This window comes from Tachysurus vachellii, chromosome 20 (genome assembly GCF_030014155.1).
Source record: "Tachysurus vachellii isolate PV-2020 chromosome 20, HZAU_Pvac_v1, whole genome shotgun sequence".
In the NCBI taxonomy this organism is placed as follows: domain Eukaryota; kingdom Metazoa; phylum Chordata; class Actinopteri; order Siluriformes; family Bagridae; genus Tachysurus; species Tachysurus vachellii.
This window is the reverse complement of record NC_083479.1, coordinates 19,084,632-19,105,977: the sequence shown is the minus strand read 5'-3', so window position 1 is coordinate 19,105,977 and position 21,346 is coordinate 19,084,632. Positions and strand designations below refer to the sequence as shown.

At 38.3% G+C, this 21,346-nt stretch overlaps 2 protein-coding genes and 1 pseudogene across 3 annotated transcripts; 2 read left to right on the top strand and 1 right to left on the bottom strand.

Annotated features, from left to right (window-relative positions):
* Positions 1-2,510, bottom strand: part of LOC132863721 (cilia- and flagella-associated protein 57-like) — an 11,324-nt pseudogene extending 8,814 nt beyond the window's left edge.
* A 1,765-nt stretch (positions 2,511-4,275) lies between these two features.
* Positions 4,276-6,342, top strand: LOC132863421 (protein phosphatase 1 regulatory subunit 3C-like). The gene is made up of 3 exons (XM_060896217.1): positions 4,276-4,403; positions 4,504-4,559; positions 5,016-6,342. Exons 2-3 carry the CDS (start codon positions 4,546-4,548, stop codon positions 5,995-5,997), a joined length of 996 nt encoding a protein of 331 aa, XP_060752200.1. The 5' UTR covers positions 4,276-4,403; positions 4,504-4,545; the 3' UTR covers positions 5,998-6,342.
* Positions 6,343-9,967: 3,625 nt separating this feature from the next.
* LOC132863219 (protein phosphatase 1 regulatory subunit 3C-B-like) lies at positions 9,968-12,579 on the top strand. 2 transcript variants are annotated; one of them, XM_060895904.1, is made up of 2 exons: positions 9,968-10,106; positions 11,076-12,579. In XM_060895904.1, exon 2 carries the CDS (start codon positions 11,080-11,082, stop codon positions 11,941-11,943), a length of 864 nt encoding a protein of 287 aa, XP_060751887.1. In that variant the 5' UTR covers positions 9,968-10,106; positions 11,076-11,079; the 3' UTR covers positions 11,944-12,579. The 2 variants fall into 2 exon arrangements, 1 of the variants encoding a protein (XP_060751887.1); XR_009650102.1 differs by lacking the exon at positions 11,076-12,579 and adding an exon at positions 10,242-11,058 and having other exon boundaries at positions 9,973-10,106.
* The last annotated feature ends 8,767 nt before the right edge of the window (positions 12,580-21,346 follow it).

Below are 21,346 nucleotides of genomic sequence, written 5' to 3'. Positions count from 1 at the left end.
GTTTGTTTTCAGACAGTAATGTGGGTGTGGTCATGGTCGGAGCGATGGGCGGGGCCATTCCGTACATGACCAAGCTCGAGCTCCTTCTCCTTCAGCTTGACCTGCATGATGTCCTCCAGGGCACGCGCATGTCCGTCCTTCAGCTTCTGCACCTTCTTCTCATAGTTTTTCTTCATCCTCTGCAATCTCAGCTGCAGCTCCAGAGATTCTGAGAAAAAAATCCATACAAACTTAGCGTACAGTGTTTAAAATACAGCTCGGTGTCGCTTGATATTAACGTTTTGTTGTGGTAGCAGAAAAAAAAAAAGAGAGGGGGCGGGGTCATCGTGAAAAGGGGGCGGGGCCATGTGATTTGTTGTTTGAGAAACATTCTTCCACACAAAAGTTCTACACAAAACCTTTAGGAATTCATTCTCAGGACCAAAATGAATTACAGTGAAGAGAAGAAGGTTGACAACACAGTAGCTGTAGTGAGATCCAGACTGATATTTACCCAGATCCTGCAGCTCTTTAGCAGCTCTCCCTGTAATAGCCTTTAGCTTCTTCTGCTTCTCCTTCTCCGATTTCAGCACCTGAAGTGGTGTGAGATCAGAATCAGAATCAGAATCAGGTTTATATCCAAGTACTGTAGGGTTTACATGCACAGGAATTTGTCTTGGTGTGTTGGTGCACAGTAATAATGGAGTAAAAGCATCAATTTATGAAACAAAGCTTCTAAACTATATAATGTGTATAAGCATAAAGATTTACAAAAAAAAAACAAGCAATTAGATGGAAATACCAACATGAACTGTACACTAATGTACACCGTTAGTGTCTATTGCAAAAACGTGATAAAAAATATTACGTATATTACAACTGAAAGAAAAAATACATATACATTATATATACTCTGTATCTATAACTCATCAAGATATATCTGTTTTTTCTTCACGTCATTGTTTAGGTTAAAAACAGACACACTTCAACTTTGGAGCTTTGAGTTCACTGAAATCTGTTTCAAAAATATACGTTGATGATATGTATATAAACACAGAAGATCTGACCTGGTTTTGTTTTGTAATCGAATCCATCTGTTGGTTGAACTTCTCAATGAGCTCCTTTAGCTTCTCTTCGTAATTCATTGCTTTAAGACACAGCTGGTACTCTTTCTCCATCTTCAGCTCTTCCACCCAGGTTTTATGTTCCAGAATGATTTCGTTCTAGAAGTACACGGGTTAATATGAGGTCATGGTGACTGCTTCCTGTTCACCAGACATGGATTATAGATCAGATTAGGTGAAACTTTATTCTGTTTTTAGTGGTGCATTAATTATAAAAGTAGTAATACCCGTTTACACCAAAAAAAAGTTATAAAGACCTTTATGTATTATTCTACAATTGAAGTGACATTAAACCCAAGAACATATACAGTACTAATACATAATCGTTTCTTTATTAAAATTTGAATGTTAAATCAAGTCACTGATCTCATCAGAACTCTGAACTCATTTTCCATTTCTTAGTCATTTTTGTATCCCTGTTGTTGGTGTGTTTAGAACAGATTTTATCGTTCTGCAGCAACACATTAGGGAACAAACAGCATTTATTCATTCATTCATTCACTTTCTACCGCTTATCCGAACTACCTCGGGTCACGGGGAGCCTGTGCCTATCTCAGGCGTCATCGGGCATCAAGGCAGGATACACCCTGGACGGAGTGCACACACACACACACACACACTCTCATTCACTCATGCAATCACACACTACGGACAATTTTCCAGAGATGCCAATCAACCTACCATGCATGTCTTTGGACCGGGGTAGGAAACCGGAGTACCCAGAGGAAACCCCCGAGGCACGGGGAGAACATGCAAACTCCACACACACAAGGTGGAGGCGGGAATCGAACCCCCAACCCTGGAGGTGTGAGGCGAACGTGTTAACAACTAAGCCACCGTGTGTTGTTTTAATAACAAATCCATCCACACGTTCATGCTGTGCCAGCGTTTGGGATGTTTCTTCAATGTCTATTGCACTATTGCACAGTCTGGCTCTTCCTTTTTAGAGCATTAAAAAATAAACTTTTTTTTTTAATTTTTTTGAAAGCTTCACTAATGTGTGCACTTCACAAACCCTGAACCATTTGACACTAATTAGAATTAAACTGAATTTTTTTGTTTCATTTGAAATTTTTGAACCAGAGCATTTTAATTTATTTTTAAACTCTATATTTTATTTTTAAATACATTTCTTCTGAGTGATTATTACTGAGAAAATTGCATTGTTTTACGACAATAGAAAAAATAAATAAATACAAATCCTAATTCTATCAAAAACTGGATCAGAGTTCAACATTGCACCCAAACGCCTTCATCTCTAGTCGCTTTCATGAAGTTAATGACCGTGGTGTGGTTATGATCTTCTGGTTGACGTTAAACGAAGGGTGTCTTGACATGCTTGAGTATTGTGTCACTTGGGACGGCGACGCAGATCTGCGACGCAGACATGACGTTCACAGCAATCATCTCTAAGCCGTTTTATTCTGCAGACGTTTCTCTGGGAACAGATGAAAGAAAGATATTTTGGATAATTAAATATTTATTTGTGAGTGAAATAAATACTGGGTTTCAAAGGAGATTAGTGGAAGCACAACTCTGACCTAAAGCACATCAAAATGCTTTGTGAGTCCTGAAATGAAGTTTCTGTTATGCAACACCAGTCCACCCTTTTCTTCCACCAACACCACTACCTCTCCTTCGAGGCACCCGTGCGTGGGCACGATGCAAACATGAGCTCATCACTTTCCAGATGCACTTTCCAACGATGCACCACATCAACGCCGAGCCCTGACCTTCTGGAATATCTTACAAGTATTGCATATCTGGTTACCATAGAAACCATGTGCATTCACAAGGAGTGGTTTGGAGTGGCAGCAAAAATATCTTGTACTCACACACCCAAATATGTACTCTCACACTCTCTCACACTCTCTCACACACACACACACACACACACACACACACACACACTACTCCCAAAAACTTGTTTTACGACTGCAGGGCTCTCAAGTTTTGAAGACAGGCATGCGTGACATCTCCAAACCCCCCATTATGACTGATGTTGTTGCCTTTTTGGACTCCTTTATCATTTGTAATGTTGCTCCCATTTAAAACAGTTCGGCTCAAGCCCAGACATTTTTAGGGTCATGATTGAGGACAATGTCCCGTCCAGAGACAAGCTGTTTCGTGTTGAGGTTTTGTTCAAACCGACCATCGAAAATACCCTCGCTAATGTTTTTTTTTTCCATTGGTTGTTGCGTTAAATCCTACCAAGATAGTGCTATTTTCTGATTGGCTATTGCGTAGCCTCTTTTTTTGACTGGCTGATAAGTGTCAGGCTCGATTAAGAACTGAGAAGCGCTTGGTTCCTGTGCGGTTCCATAGAGACAGTGGTGCGGACTGATACATTTTGGGGGCTGCGGCTTTAAATATATGATATATAGTCAAAAAGTTTTTCTGCGTGAGAAATACGATGTGTGGCGGGAGAACGTGAGAAAAGACCCAAATGCATGACTGTCACTCTCAATGCATGACACTTGACAGCACTGCGACTGCGACAATCATGACATTGTTGGAATAAAGTTCATCTGTAGATTTTATTGACACTCTTTAAAATGCCATGCAAAATGTTTACACAATTATAGAATTTCATTGTTTGCCTTCATTTCCAAGATACTCTCTTGTTGCACAAGTAAGTAGTTAAAACTCAATTAGGACAGTAACAAAGGTTCAGAACTTGTATGCATGATAATACACTAGCTTGAAGTTGGTGGACCTTTTGGACTTGGTGTTCAGTGACTCTTGAGAATTGATGCATAATGTTACTGAAATCTGGTTGTCTCTGCTAAGAGTTGAAAATCATCCACTTGTGGACCATATGTCCAAATCTAACACAAACAGCATTAAAAAAAGTGCTATTCATTTATATAACAGACGTTTATATTCTTGCTGCTGCAGTTTGAAAACGATGTTGTCTTTTTAATTAATTATATTCTCACCAAGCATGGTTGAATCTGTTTGTCATCTGTTAAAGAATAAAATATTTAAGTACTGCTATAAATATACTTATTTCCAATGTTAGCATTCCTGGTAACCTAGCACCAATTGTGATGGCATTCTCTAAATGCTAATACAGGGTGTTGTTACAGTTCAGTTTGGGCTGTTCCTGTAGGAAGTGTTACAGCTTATTGAGGAACACCCATAATCATAAGGCATGTTGTGTGGTGCATCCAGACGATACAAAGCAGCGCGCTGAAAGATTCATACAGTTGTGTTTTCATCATCAGACCTATAGGTTGAAGCCACGAGTCAAATTCAAACGACCAATACAAAGTTTTTGCTGAAGACCAAAAGCATTGGGTGAGTAGCTTGAACATTCGACTTATTGGTGATCTAATATAGCCAAAATCTCAACTGATGATATAAAGGTAAATTAAATCTTTCCTTTTTTTTTTTTCAGTGGACTTTTCTGTGAGATACGCTGTTTTTTCCAGACACAGGAATGTGCGCTGCAAAGTAAGTAATTTGTACAAAACAAAAAAAAAAATAATCAATTTCCAGAAATCTTGCATACAGTAGCTTTGTTTCCCTGAATCAAATGATCTAGAGCTTATTATGCTTCAAATCAGACATGTTAAAACAGGAGCATCTCTGGCTGTGTAGCTCTGTAAGTGACCTTCAGGCACTTAGCAACTAAGCTGTTTAAAAGAACTTCTTACCTGTTACCTTTTATTGATATAAAGCTGGGTGCAAAAGGTTTACTGAAGACGGCAGTACGGTATATGAGACTTAAAGCAGACATGACAAGAGAATTGCACTGAATTTTTTGTTGTTGATTTGTTTTGTCTGTTAATAGTAAAAGTGACTCAGTCACAAGGGAATGAAAACTTTTCCATTCAGCTTTATTCTATTAAACTTTATACAAATATCAATTTCAAAATATCAAATATCATTTTCTTCTTTTTTAATCAGAGTCATGCCGATAGACCTGTCCATGCACATGGGCCTGAGTCGCCATACTTCAGTGGAAAGTCTTTTGGGATTGTCAACGCTTAGATCCCATCGCACTGTCTCTAGACCCAGCATATATGATTCTTTGAGGCCCAAAAGTCCTAGATCCCCGCAGAGTCCTGACTTTCCTGTGAGCGCCCTAAACACTCAGAGCACTTGCGGGACGCTCCGAAAGAAAAAACGAGTGGTATTCGCAGACGATAAAGGACTGCCTCTTACTGCGGTGCGGATCATCGAATCAGATCCCCCAGTCTCTGACGTAGAGGAGATTTCTCCATCTGTCCAGATAAAGGTGGAATCATCTCTGCAAAACAAGAAGCCACAGCGTCTCCGCTTGGGGTTCCCTCAGCCTTCTTCTGATTCACCATCATTCCTTGAAAGCCTGAAAAAATCACTGGTGCGTCTGGAGAGCTGCACCTTGATCTATGGATCGTTAGTCGGAAAGGTGAGAGTCTGCAACATCAGTCCCGAGAAAGCTGTGCATGTTCGCATCTCTCACGACTCATGGAGAAGCCACCAGGACATACCGTGTACCCGTATCCAAGAGAAGAACGGGATTTTGGAGACAGAACTGTTTGTCTTTAATGTCCCTGTTCCTTTCTGTCCTAATTTAGAAGATCGTCTGGAGTTTTACGTGACTTTCCGGCCAGGATCTGGCAGCATGCTTTGGTTGGACAGAAATGGTGGGCAAAACTATCGAATTCTTGTCGAGGACGTCGACTCGGAAGAAGGGTTGGAAAAAACGGTTGAGAAAAAACCCTTGAGGCCCCTGAACTTTCAAAGCCCTCTCTCAGTGCCCCTGAGAAACGGTCCAGCTCCCTATAAGTCTACAAGCTTTAGCTCAATTGTTTTCCCCAAAAACATAACAAAGACCTTTAGTACGCAGGAGAACATTATGCCAAGGAGTTATTCACTCCATGATTCTAACAGTGCTGACAAATAATTCTAAGATGAGCAGTGTGTATTGTGTATACTTGTACCTTCGTATTTTCATCTTCATCCATTTTATAATTTTTAAAAAAAAAGACAGACACTCATGTTCGTGCCAATTCTTTGCACTCCAACATGCCTTTGTGAGTCAGTGACAAGTCAGTGGTGACACACGTTTTTCTCTTGCACACTAGCACCTGTAAATAAGATGAGTATAATTTCTGATAAGCGGTTTATCATGGTCAGACAATTTCAATCTGTGTGAGTCTTTCACTTCCTGTGAGGTAGCTACACTGCAACAGATGTTTACTGTAGCTCAAGCGGTGAAGTGATTTGTAATATAACTGTGTATAAATAACTCGGAATATGACTTAATGTACGTAATGTAAATAGAACTGTTTTGTATGTATGATTATTTATAGAAAATGAATATTAAAGGCACAAATAAACATGTATTCATGTGTATACAAACTATGACTATTTATTTGGGGCTAGCATTCTTTACAGACAACAAGAAACATGACTAGATCATTTGTAAAAATGCTTATGTCTTTATCTCTGGTATAAAATGATGGAGGTACAAAGATCGGTCATTTGCTGGACTGCGAATAAAATCAACTTTACTCAGTTTCCCACCTCTTCCAAATTTTCAGATTTACAAACGTTAATGTAAATGTTAGCATAAGCAGTTTATCATAGAAGGTCAGCCAGATCAGCTGAGATTCATAACTCATGTAATATAACTGCTTGAAAGTCGATCGATCCATAAAAGATTAATATTAAAAGCTTTATTAAACCTGTTTTCTGTTGCAAGCGTTCTTCCAGAGACAACAATATATATATGACAATAACATTTAAAAAGCAAGCTAAAGGATACTGAATGTTCCACCTTCCTAAAGGCTAAAGTGAGAACCCCAAACGTTTATGCCTTTTATCATTCCTGGTAAGCTGAGAAAATTTCATCATTGGAAAAAATGCACTTAATTTCTAGTGACGACATTCTCCGATCTCTTCTCCAGGGTGGAGTTCCTTCATCGTATCTCATTGAGAAACACCATTAATCATGTCTTTTGTTGTGTAATTATTTCTGACAACACAACTCAGTGTGCTAGCGGGCTTGTGTCATAGTGTCTTAAAAGAACATGTAAGGATAAAAAACACCAGTCAAATTCAGGTAAACTTATTCTGAAAAAATAAAGTCGTTGCTGAATACAGTAGCAAATTCACTGGATAGCTATACAGTAGCTTACACACTCTTATTAATGTTACTGGTGATTGTGTGATTTGATTCGGCTGGAAATAAAAATTTTAATTGAATTTTGTTTACAAAAAGACCATTAGACAGCTGCAGCTCATACAGAACGCTGCTGCCAGAATTCTGAGCAGAACCAAAAGATCTGAGCACATCACTCCAGTCCTCAGGTCCTTACACTGGCTTCCAGTTACATTTAGAATAGATTTTAAAGTATTGTTACTCGTTTATAAATCACTTCATGGCTTAGGACCGAAATACATGACAGATATGCTAATTGAATATAAACCAAGCAGACTACTCAGATCATTAGGATCAGGTCAGTTAGAGATACCAAGGGTTCACTCAAAACAAGGTGCGTCAGCATTTAGTTATTACGCCACCTATAGCTGGAATCAGCTTCCAGAAGAGATCAGATGTGCTTCAACAGTAGACACTTTTAAATCAAGATTAAAAACACATCTGTCTAACTCTGCATTTACTAAATGAGCACCGTGCTGCTTCACACTGACTGCACTTTTTATCCAAATTACTTTTACTCCTGTTTTATTCTTTTTAACATATTTTAAACTGTTTTTTTTATTGAAATCACATTTATTTTCTTTAATTGTTCTTTGTTTTTATTATGATTGTATTGTATGTCTCTTATTTTTACATATATTTTTTTCTCTCTTATAAACTGTTTTCTAATTTCTATGTAAAGCACTTTGAATGACTCTGTGTATGAAATGTGCTATACAAATAAACTTGCCTTGCCTTGCCTTGCCTTGCCTTGCCTACAGAGCTGCACAGTTTAATCAGTTTTTAGTATTGATCCATTGCAGTGAAATTCACATGTTGAATTTTCTTAGCGGTGGTTTTATAGACACATTTGTGAATGTTGCCAACAACAATTATTACGATTTTTATGACATAATTAAAATATTAATAATAATATAATGATGAATATGAGTTTTATTTTCCATAGGTTCTGCACACTGGACCAAAACGATGTACAGAATTTAATTAGAATTTTTGAAAAATTTCCTGATTCAATTTATCTGGAGCCCTTTACGCTTTATGCTTAATGCATATAGCTCTTATTTCTAGATCACTAATAGTAAATTGTTTAAAATGATGTTAAACTACTGTTAACGATATCTGGGTTAATGCAAAAGATCATCAGTCACTGTTTAGAAATAAAAAAAAAGCAATTCCAAAGATAATACAAAAACTTAAATGAGAATTAATTATGAAAAGAAAAGAGATTTTTGACACCAGCCAGTTTGTGAGGTTTAAAACAGATATATTAAGTCTACGGCATTGTTTTCTATAGATTACTGTGTGAAACCTAAAGATCTGAACGTCTTTGTCTTGTTCATCTTCTTCGAAAAAGGTTATGCAAACTTCTGCACTCACAATACTGAATCTGAACCAATAAATTGTATAAACACAAATTAACTAAACAAAAAAAATCTATAGTCAGTTTCCACTTTAGAGTCATTCCAGAGTCATGACAATTTTCCTCATCACTTTGCCATTTTGGCAAAAGTTTCCCTCTAAAAGCATCCAGAGGGAAGAAAAACAGACAGACAGTTAGCCATATTTGTCTTGCCCGTGTGAGTCAGTGGTGAGATAGTGAGACAGATGTCTCTCACTGGCATTGTGCACCTGTATACCTGATGAGTTTCTCTGATGATAATGAACATCAAGCTCAGCCAATTCAGCTGTGACTCATAACTCATGTGGTATAACTGCTTGAAAGTTTTCTATGTGGATCAATCCATGCCAAATTTATAATAAAAGCTTGATTAAGTCTGTATTCTGATACAAACATAACTGTGGCGAAGGCATTTTTCCGGAGAGAAGAAGATATATGAAAAAAAAAAAAAAAAAAACACTAGATAGTGGATACTGAATATTCCACCTATCTTTGAGGTTAAAGAAAGAGCCCCAAACATTTATGCTACAGTATGCTATTTACTTTACTGTACTTTATACTATGCTATGCTAAGCTAGCTCAAATATACTATGCTATAGTATAATATAGTATACTACATTATGTTACACTACACTCTAAAGATAAAGAAAGTTTAACATTTCTAAACTTTCTCTTTAAGGGATCGCTAAAATATTCTGTTAAAAAAACCAAGTTTCAAAACCAGAACACTTTTAGATAAGCAGCTATGAAATCTTTTGAAACACTCCTTTTTCTGAGGAATAGCTTGTAGTATTTGTAGTATTCTAGTGCAAGATGTAGTATAGAAATTTCACATATGGATATAAACCCATAAATATTTTTTACGCTATATATATATAATTTAATATGATCGTCTAATCTACATTTCTTTTCATGTCGCAGCAGACTGAGGATTTTATAAATATATATACATTGATTGATATTCATTCATTCATTCATTCATTTTCTACCGCTTATCCGAACTACCTCGGGTCACGGGGAGCCTGTGCCATTCTCAGGCGTCATCGGGCATCAAGGCAGGATACACCCTGGACGGCCCCCCACATTGATTGATATAGATTATATAATTATATATATATTGAAATGGACTACATTGTGGCCAAGCAGTTAAAGCATGTTTAAATCTTTTCAGTCTACTTCTAAAGGAATAGGATATTTGTATACTGGCTGTTTTGTTGCCCCCAGCAGCATGAAGGTGGAGTTAAAGGTGTGGTTTTGGCCGTTACTGAATGTAGGAGTTTCAGCTTCCATAACTATGTGGTACGGTGAGTGACAGTTTCAGATACAAAGCAGCATGCTGTAGGGATTGTGTGGTAGCATTTTGTAAGACTTAAAGGATTAAGAAACAGTCAAATTCAGAAGACCTTGTTGTGACTGAATCTAAATTGCTGGTCAACAACAAAGGCTTTGGGTGAGTTGTTTCCGCATTATTTTATTTGTAATTGTCTTATGAGATTTCGTTATTTACAAAGCTATATATTTTTCAGGTTTTTTTTTTACCTTTGTTTTACCACAGTGAAACTTACATGTCGTATTTTCTTTCCAGTGTGCTTTTCGTTGCGAAGACGCTAATCTTTCAGACGCAGTCATGAAGTCCTTAACAAATGCTCTTACCGTTTTTTGTTCATTCTGCCTGCTGCACAGCCCTGATTTAACTCATCGGGAGCTCTTTTACTTCCTATCAGACATGCTGCAACAACAAAATACTACAGTATCTGCATAGCTGTAACCCTCAGGCGCTTGGCACCTAAGACCAATAAGTTGCAATAAGTTATAATGCTATATTTAAGAGAAAGTTTGCATCACATGTGGTTTACAGAGAAGAAAAAATGTATAAATAATTTTAAGCGTATATACAAAATTAAAAGACGATTGTTTATTTTATTTTTTTTTATCGGGTACCTGGATTTTAACCCATAGTTAAATACAGCCTTTTATAATGAAGTGAAGTAAAGTGACATGACATACAGTGACCCATACTCAGAATTTGTTCTCTGCATTTAACCCAACCAAAGTGCACACACACAGCAGTGAACACACACACCATGAACACACACCCGGAGCAGTGGGCAGCCATTTATGCTGCGGCGCCAGGGGAGCAGTTCGGGGGGGTTCGGTGCCTTGCTCAAGGGCACCTCAGTCGTGATATTGCCGGCCCGATACTCGAACCCCCAACCTTAGGGTTAGGAGTCAAACTCTCTAACCATTAGGCCATGACTGTCCCGTGAGGGTTGAATCAAATTTAGAAGGGTAGAATTACATTTTTTACTCTTATTCTTCATTCAACCAAAATTCATTTTAACATTATTTTAACAAACAATTGTAGCCTCTCTTCTCTTTAGGCTGAGATTGGTCTAAAATCTTTTTCTTTTCAAATCAGAGTCATGCCGGTGGACCTGGCCATGCACATGAACCTGAATCGCTATCAACTTTTGGGATTGTCCAGGCTTAGATCCCACCATGCTGTTTCTAGGCCTAGCATGTGTGATTCTCAGCGACCCCAAGCTCCTACATCCCCCCAGATTCCTGCCTCTCCAGTTAGTGTCCTAAACACTATGAGCCCTTGTGGGATACTGAAGAAGAAAAAACGAGTGGTATTCGCAGACACTAAAGGACTGGCCCTTACTGCGGTGCGGATCTTCAAGTCAGATCCCCCATTCTCTGACATGGAGGAGCTTTCTCTTCCTGTCAAAATGCAAACTGAATCATCTGTCCAAAGAAAGCAGCTGTGTCTCCGCTTGGGGTTCCCTCAGCCTTCTGCTGATTTACCATCATACTTTGAAGGACTGGCAAAATCACTGGTGCGTCTGGAGAGCTGTACCTTGACCTATGGATCGCTACTCGGAAAGGTGAGAGTCTGCAATATCAGTCCCAAGAAAGCTGTGCATGTTCGCATCACGTACAACTCGTGGAGGAGCCACCAGGACATCCCGTGTACCCCGGTCCATGAGAAGAACGAGAGCTCCGAGACAGAACTGTTTGTCTTCAACATCCCTGTTCCTTTCTGTCCTAATATTCAGGATCGTTTGGAGTTCTGTGTGTCCTTCCGTCCTGGATCTGGCAGCATGATTCTGTGGGACAGCAATGGTGGACAAAACTATCGAATCCTTGTGGAGAATGTGAACTCAGAAGAAGCACACATGGTTGAGAAAATACCATTGAGATCCCATAACTTTCAAAATCTCCAATCATCACCCCATAAGACAGGTCCAGCTTTGAATAAATCTTTGCTCACACGTTTCCTCTGAGAAAGGGGGAGGGAATTTGTTTGACCTGTTATCTCATCTAAAATAATAGTCAGCATGAATTTAGGGAAAGATAACTCTATCAGGAGAGACAGAAAGAGGCGTACAGTATGTATGTTCTGAGAGCAAGTGAGCAGAAAACTATAACATCCAGTTCAAACTGGTAAAATAAAATAACCAGTCAGTGTTCGTACCTTCTATTCATCCGTGTTTGATGAATTTTGCTTAAATAGGTGTCAAGAGGGAGTTTGACAGCCAGACAGCCAGACACCCAAGTCTGTGCTAGATCTCTCCGCTCCAGTGGACTTGTGTGAGTTAGTGGCATGTCAGTGATCAGATAGTGATACAGATAGTGATACAGATAGTGATACAGATAGTGATAATCTGTCTTGATCACAGCACACCTGTATATCAGATATCGGATTTGATCATAAGCATCAGCACTTTAACAAGCTCAGCCTGTTTCAAGCTGTGAAGGTCTTTCACTTCCTGTGAAGTAGTTGCAGTGAACATGATATGCTGTGAGAATGACTCATGTAACATATATGTAGCATAATGAAGGTTTGAATGTTTTATATGTATATTCGTTGATGTTTGTTAATTGTTCATATTCAGAATAAACTTCTGATACAAACATGACTGGATGAGAAGACGTCGTTCTTTTGGTGTTGAAATACCTTCACAGACAAGAAGAAATTTTTCATGATGGTCTGTAAAAGTTGACTTTATTGCAGAAGGCAAAATTAACCATTTGGTCCCTCGTGTGTTGGAGTGTGAATATAATTATAATTATGTACTTATTTTTCCACTTAGTCCAAATTTCCTTCCATAGCTTCCCAAGGCTAATGTAGCTAACGTAATGAAAATCTATGTCACATAAAATACATAAATACATTCCCAAATCTTTATACATTCCGTAAACACTCCACTTTTACCTCTTTTGGCCATTCAGAAATAGTCCCAAAGTTTTAAGACACGACATGCCTTTTATTATACAAAGACACATTAAAGAATCCTTGAACATTTTATATTTATTGATCATAATGCTATATAGATATGATTAATTTTACTGGGTCATAAATATACTAACATTTTTTAACAATCTCATGCAGGGGGGCACGGTGGCTTAGTGGTTAGCACGTTCGCCTCACACCTCCAGGGTTGGGGGTTCGATTCCCGCCTCCGCCTTGTGTGTGTGGCATTTGCATGTTCTCCCCGTGCCTCGGGGGTTTCCTCCGGGTACTCCGGTTTCCTCCCCCGGTCCAAAGACATGCATGGTAGGTTGATTGGCATCTCTGGAAAATTGTCTGTAGTGTGTGATTGCGTGAGTGAATGAGAGTGTGTGTGTGTGCCCTGCGATGGGTTGGCACTCCGTCCAGGGTGTATCCTGCCTTGATGCCCGATGATGCCTGAGATAGGCACAGGCTCCCCGTGACCCGAGGTAGTTCGGATAAGCGGTAGAAAATGAATGAATGTACAGATGCTAATGAACACATTAGCAGGTAGTTTCTACAGGTTGTATTGTCTAAAACGTGCTGGATGTTCAGGATCATCTGGAGTTCTGCGTGTCATTCTATCCTGCATCTGGCAACATGGTTCTGTAGGACAGCAACAGAACAGCAGCAGTTGACAAATCTATTGAATACTTGTGGATTCTACTAAATAGAAGTGTGCATGGTTGAGACAAAACTCTCTGCTCGTGTGTGTTTTAGTTCTCACCAATCTAATATGTCTGTGTGAGTCAGGATGTGAGTGAGAGGTGAGAATGAGAGACAGCCTATGCACCTGTATATCAGATCTGTTATAACAAGTTGAACAAGGTTCTGGCCTGTTGATAAGAGGATCAGAGTTCAAGCCCCTGTGCTGCTAAGCTGCCCCTGTTGGGCCCTTAAGCATGGCCCTTAACCCTCACCGCTGACCCTGTGCTCTGACCCCAACCTCCATAGTTGGAATATGTGAAGAAAGAATTTCACTGTGCTGTGATGTATATGTGACAAAAACAAAGGCTTCTATTAACAAATTTACAAGATGCATCTCCTCAGCTTTTTTCATTTCCTTCTGGAAATTGAAAAGAAGCCTAATAACACGGTGTATGAGAAAATCATGTGGCTTAATCAAGTGTAGCTGACTTTATATGACCCTTTTTAATCTGAAGTTAAGATCGGATTGCACGCCGGTTTTATTTTCTTTTCCAGCTAAACGATCTAAAAAATAGGCAATATGTGTACGACTATTATGTAGAAGTGATGTGACTCATAAAGTTTATGTGAGACTTCTTTATCTTTACTAACACGGCAGGAAATGGATATGCATGATAGACAACAAAATATTATCAGTCCAAAAAATCTTTTTTTTCAAAGGCTGAGCCTGTTATTCTGTAAGTCTTGTTTTCTGGTAAGGTTTCTTTCTTTTTTGGTCTGAGGGAGTTTTTTCCTTATTATTGTTTTCCCTGGTGTTTTCATTAAAGCTGTAAATCTACACCTACATTTCTGTGCTTTGTGACAGCAGGACCTCTCAAACAAGTCAGACATCAGAGCTTGTGTCCTCAGATCCCTAAAAGCAGTTCATTCACAAGTATTGTCACTTTTCTTTCAACCCCTTTTTACTCTTCCTAAGTAGTGTGTACATGTTTCCAGTCAGAAACATAAACAAGGAAGTGGGAGTCGCTTTAAAACAGTGATGAGGGATGTGCTGTTACCTATCTGATGGTTGTTTACACAAGTCTTAGTGGTTTATCATGCTCTTATTTAGCGATTGGATTTCTTGTCTTACTTTAGGGTCCAAATATCCTGATTCCTTTCTGATTCAAACACTTATACCACTATTTTGACCAATACACGTTTCAATAACTGGGCAGGGAACTAATCCAGCCACCAAAGATTCCCAAGCCCAGATAAAATAGGAGGGTTGTGTCAGGAAGGTCATCCAGGGTAAAACTGTGCCAAATCAAATATGTGCACCAGATGACCTGCTGTCGTGACCCTGAACAGTGAGCAGCCTAAAAATCAACAACAACAACAACAAGGCTGCTAAAGTAGTCAGCGGCTCTCAAGTTTGGATCAACGGAGCTCCAAGGTTTCGTGATTCTCTCTCTCTCAGATTAAAAAATTAATCTGTTTAAAAACAGATTAAATTCACAGTGACCCTTGAGCAGTGTTGTAATGTAACGAAGTATAAATACTTCGTTACCGTACTTAAGTAGAAATTTCACGCATCTGTAGTTTACTTCGCTATTTAAATTTATGTCAACTTTCACTTTTACTCCATTACATTTTCTAGATAAAATGTATACTTTTACTCCGCTATATTTCCACTAAGCGTCTTCGTTACTCGTTACTACAAAATAAAATAAAATGAATAAATAAATAAATAAATAATAAAATTGCGACTGCAATAATGGAGGTTTGGCGAATCACTGCTGCTAGATTGCATTACGCAGCTCCGCACGCTCTACAGTATTTCAGCGTAATGTTGCCAAAAGGAGGCGAAAGCACAACTGAACCTGAGCCACAACAGAGCCACATTTTTTACTGTGTTACCACAAAGAGCCACATCATACACATGGGCACAAATGATCATCACCTTTTTTCCCTGCCATTTTGAGAGCGAACTTGACACAAATTGTTTACACAAATGATCTTGCTCCTACTGGGAAACTTTGAGGTATTTTCATCCCACTCACATGCACGTTTGACGAAAATACCGTATTTAACTCAAGCGAAGCGAACACGCACAATAACAAGACACACAAACTTCTATATGAACGTAAGAACCGCATGAAACCAGGCAAAGAGGGAAACCAGGGAGCCGCGGTTTAGCCACCTCTGTCGTAGACGACCACCCCGACGATAGTGGTGAACAGGGTGAAGAAGATAACGTTATACATCCGTGGCTGTATTTGCAAGAAATGTTTCTGTACATTGGAATGAAAGATTCTTCCTACCGAATGAAGTGCCTCTTATGCCTACCGAAAATCACTGAAATACTTTACTTCAAATACTTAAGTACATTAAATATCAGAAAATTACTTTTGATACTTAAGTACAGTAAATATCAGATACTTTAAGACTTTTACTTGAGTAATATTCTAAAAGGTGACTTTTACTTCTACCAAAGTCTTTTTCTAGTACGATACTTTTACTTTTACTCAAGTATTGCTTTCTAGTACTTTATACAACACTGCCCTTGAGGAGCTCAGTTCCAAGCCAAGACATACCTCTGATTTCCATGGTCATGTAGAGAGAACTGCCTGGTGGCCAGCTTTCAAACTGGTCACCCTGAACCATAAGAAGTATACAGCCAAACTAATTCTTTTAGAATATCTGTCTTGAATAGGAAATGATCATTAGCTTTCTGAAGATATCTGACTTTGGAATATTCAGATTAGGAATAATTTGAATGATTTGATGGTTAAGGATTTAGCTTTCTAAAGGAATTTTACATGCATATTTGTAATGGTCTTCTATTCTAATTTCCAAAGGACCAGCTCAAAAAAAGGGTTGGAACTAAAAATAGTAATGAGCTCCTAAAGCAAGGTTGGGTGCCAAATCTATATTTAACTAAGGAGTTAGATGATTTTATCTCTGAAACGTAAAAAAATTCCCGCAGTTGGTTTATCTCAAGTTCAAGTTCAAGTTCAAGTTCGTGTCTCGCAGGTCAACGGTGCAACATACATACGGACATAAGACATAAAACAACAACAAAGCAGAGGGCAGGTACGGACTATGCCATCAGTACAAACAATATACTCAAAGAAATAAATATAAATATGTAGACTATACAATGCTTCCCTTGATATTGCACATGTGCAACAGGAGGCATTCAAAGTCAAGCAGCTGGTAGCGGACTAGTGCAAGATGCGATGTGCAACACGAACATGTAAACATGTGTATTGTCTGTGGGAAAACAAACACACAACAATCCCTTGTCTCGCTGTATATTGAGTGACTGAGTTGGATTAAGTCCAGTTTGTTTTCCAGAGAGCGAACTTTAGAGAGCATGATGGATGGAATCGTTATTCTGGTGGGGTTAGCCCCTAGCCTAGCTCGTATGCCTCCACGCTTGCCACGCTTCTGTCTCCTCTCACACTGCGGGTAGCATCAATAGGCGAGTCCGCGGTCTGGGGGTTCGGCTCCAGCAGCAAACAGAGGCCTCTTAGCCTTTCTGTGGTCTCCAGCGACAGCCGATTTATAAGAGGCTCTTTCGATTGTAAATATATTTACGGTTGTTCTAATGATTTACTGATTAGTCGGGGACGGGGGGGGACAAGACTAACAGACATACAAACACCGTTTTTGGGACCCGGAGTGGCCGCAGCAGGTCTTCACGCCGCCATGCAAGGTGCAGTAATCTTTGGAATTTGAAAATAAAACAAATGCATTATGACTCATTCCACATACCAGACTTGCTGAGCCCTGTCCTGTCCTCCTACTGAGTTCAGGTACAACCCTTCACAACACAACACAAAACACAAGCTTTTACTTTTTTTTTTTTTTTTTTTACAAATTGTTTAAGCATAAAGTAATTTGTAGTGTCTCTCTTTAATTTTCTCTTTTAGGATTGGTCCTAGGTCAGTGAAATAGAGATGTTTCACAGCATACTGACCCAGATAAGTTAAGAGAAGTGTTTTTTTTTTTGTTTGTTTTGTACATTATGATTCAAGAAAACCAGTCATTATTGTAGTGTCAGTGTACTTTCGTCATGTAACATGTTGTGTAGCATTTCCACAACAGACATCAATAATACTAACAAGAAAAAGCATGCAGACAGTGAGAAAACAATTACAAGAAAGCACTTTTTTAGAATTACTGTATGCACCAAGCAACAAATAAGAAAACATTAAAGGTGAGGTGCACATTGTTTGAGAAATGCTTCAGAAAGCTGAGTCGGGCCGACAAACAAAACAAACGTGTAGCCAATGAGCAGAAAGGGGCGTGTCTTGTCAATATGGGCGGAGAGAGTGTTCAGTGCGCATGTGTGACATTAGCCGGAAGCGATTGAAACATTGACATGGCGGATAAAAACGAAAAGCGAAAAAAGACTTACAATAAGGTAAGAAGTAGGACACGTGTTAATATAGGATCAGCTTTCCAGCGCTGGAAAGAACTGAAGGAGCAGGAAGGCCTGCGATTGGACGCCGAGGTCGCTTTTTTCCTTCTCGATAGGTGAGTAACGTTGGTTTTGCTTTGTTACACAGAACTAATATATGCTGTCCTTTACATGATTATGCTTGTGTGTCATTTTTGCTTGTTTATTTATCTGCAATCGTATTGTTCTTCCCTTCAGCCATGATAAAGACACATTTCTTTCCATTAGTTGCCTGGGTTACGTATGTATGTGTGGGGCGGAGCTATCAATACAGGGTGGGACCCATTTGGGTTAGGGGCGTGTTTGTTTTGATGATTTCAAACGTCATACACCCCACCTTTAAGGCAAAAGCAGCTCATTTAGGCCACAATGCCATGAATTATTTTTTGGCCACTTAAACAAGACTTGTGAATTAGATCATTGCTGCCTTCAATGCACATTTAGCAATATTGTAATTATGACAAGAAAGAACTATTTCATATTTACTTCTTGACAGAATGTATTTTCCAAGTGAGGGGCATGTGAATCAATTTTAAGTGTTAATTTTGCATGTTACCTGCTCAGTTCTTCATTTTCTTTCAGTAAATTCAAGAGCAGTTGAGTGCCATGGCAGCACGACTCTGTTTGTATGGGGAGTGTCATGTGTTGATGTCTTGTGGTTGAGAGGGAGACAAAGAACATTCCGTTTTCACAGTCTGACATCAGGTTTTATGAGAAGGAAAAAGACAGAATGGTCTTATTTCTCTTGTTAAATAAATTCCATGCCTTCTGGTGCAAACCACAATTTGCACTGAAGCATAGTTTTAAGAAATGTTGATCCTACGGTTCAGCTCTTATGTAACAGAGATATTATGTAATGCATTTACTAACATACGGTACAGTATGTCGTTATTCATGCACTTTAAATATTGTTAAAGACAATGTAAGGGATTTGACACAGTAGTAAAAGGTCATGACTTAAATGTTTTTTTTTTTCTTCATTTGCCATATAATATAAGAAATCTAGCTACTGAGGGGAACAAAGGCATGTGGTAGGAATACAGCTTTATTTAACTTATTTATTTAACTGCATTTGATTTTATTTCATTTTAATTGCATTCATCTGCAGTAAACATTTTAACCTTGTCTGGGTTGCTCTACTGAGCCTATACTGGGACATTTAGACGACACAATTCTGGCACATGTTCCTAGAAATACACTTCTTATAATTCTCAGCACTTCAATCAAGCATCACATGACCCATGTCAATCACCTATAACCATGTACACAATCACCAGGCTTCTGTCAAGCCTTACCTGTCTGGAATGGCACATAGATCCATAAACAGTACACACTGTTTGATAACTCTTATTATCATTATTGTTATTGTTTTGTATTTCATTTTCTACCTGCCCCATCTAGTCTGCTAGTCTGCATGTAATCACATGCTTTTTGCCTGCAGTATTTTAGTAAACCTTGCATGTACATTCAATGTGCAGATGTCTAACAGTTTCTGACTAATAGATGAAACAAATGCATTTTTTTTAAATATATATATATATATATATATATATATATATATATATATATATATATATATATATAGGCATTTTCACATCAACTATTTTTAGCATTTAAAAATATATATATTTAATAAATTGGGGATTTAAGAATAAAAAGGTGAATTTTTAATATTCTTTGTGCTTGATTATTTTCGTTTTTTTTTGTATTTTGTTATTTTTTATTTTTTTTGTATTGTAGGATAAGTATCTGCTTGTGTTTCTCAGCATTGAGGACACCATTGATCTTAACCATATCTCCAACTCCATTTGCAGAAAACTTCAAATCTCCACCACGCTTTACTGTTGCCTGCAGACGCTCATTATTGTACTGCTCTCCAGCCCTTCTGCAAACAGCCTGCCTCCTGTTAACAGCCATATATTGTCACTTGTTTCCATGTTGGAGGAATGGCTTTTTGGCCAAAATTCTTCCAGACTTTTCTGGACAGTAGATGGGTTTATTTGGGTCCCACTGGCTTCTCACAGTTATTTGCTAATGGACAAAGAAAAGTATGAATGATGTGTATTTCTTATCTGCTGAATTCATTTTCTTTGGCCGACCACTGCGTCTATGGTACCCCGTTTCTCTGTGCTTCTTCAAAATAATTTGAACCGCACATCTTGAAACCCAGTCTGCTTTGAAATCGTTGCCTGGGAGAGAGACCTTACTGATGCAGTAGAACTACCTCACCTTAGTTACTAGCAGAGTTTGTCTGTTCCTCATCCAGTTTTAAGCCTCCTACACAGCTGTTTCTGTTTTATTTCTGTTTCTGAGTTTCGTATTTAGATCAACCCATGCAAGATTTGCAAGAGGAATCTTTAAAGGATTACTAAAGCATCTTATGACTAATACAGAATTTATGCATTGTTGTACACCAATGTCGCACTTTTGGAGTCACACCAATTCTCACACCCTTCTGCACCTTATTTACATGACATCAGTGCCTCGTTAAATTTTATTATCTTTACTTAACTCTATAAGGACAAAGCCTTAAATTCGTAGTCCCATTTTCTTGAAAAAAAAAAAAAGAAAAGATACTAAACTGTTCTTAACCTTATTACTTGGGTGGTACCATCAAAGGTTCATGCTTTGTCTATGTAGTATTTATCATTTATACTAAATCCCAGGTGAAAGATATAATAGAAAATGCTATTTTTAATCTAACCCAGTCCAAAAAACAAGATAATAAGGAGCCACATAGACACAGGGAGATCTTTGCTAGATCTTTTGATTTGAGATCAAATTTCAAAATAGATTTAAAGAATTGCATATTACTGTAACTAAAATTAAATATAAGCACAATCCCTAACAAATTTAATAAAGTAGATAATAAGTACTTTATATGTCCATCTGTTTTCCATACAAACCAAGCAGTAAAGAGCTTTATGAGATCAATGATTAAACAGCAGATAAGTTCACGAGGAAACGGGAGGTAAATTCGAGTCATATCAAATGGATAAATGCAAGTCTGTACTTGGATTGTTGACAAAACATCAGTGGATTGTTTTAATTCTTGTCTGATGTGTTGTGCACAAAAAGCTTCCTTTATCTAATCATCGTGCCTTAGCGATGTCCATATTTGGGCAGAAATGTAAAAAAAGAGAATTGTCATTGAGCTAGAATGTTTTGCTAATGCCATAATAGCCATAGAGTGCCAGCACCTTAGCTAATACACATCTAAAACAGTGTTACTCATTGCGCGGCTCTAATATGCGGCTCGATGATAATATGCGATGATAATATGCGATCGTATAAATAATACGATGATGATATGATCATG

What these genes read in the sequence shown, in the direction of transcription:
- LOC132863219 (XM_060895904.1), top strand. Translation starts at nt 11,080, where the DNA reads ATGCCGGTGGACCTGGCCATGCACATGAACCTGAATCGCTATCAACTT.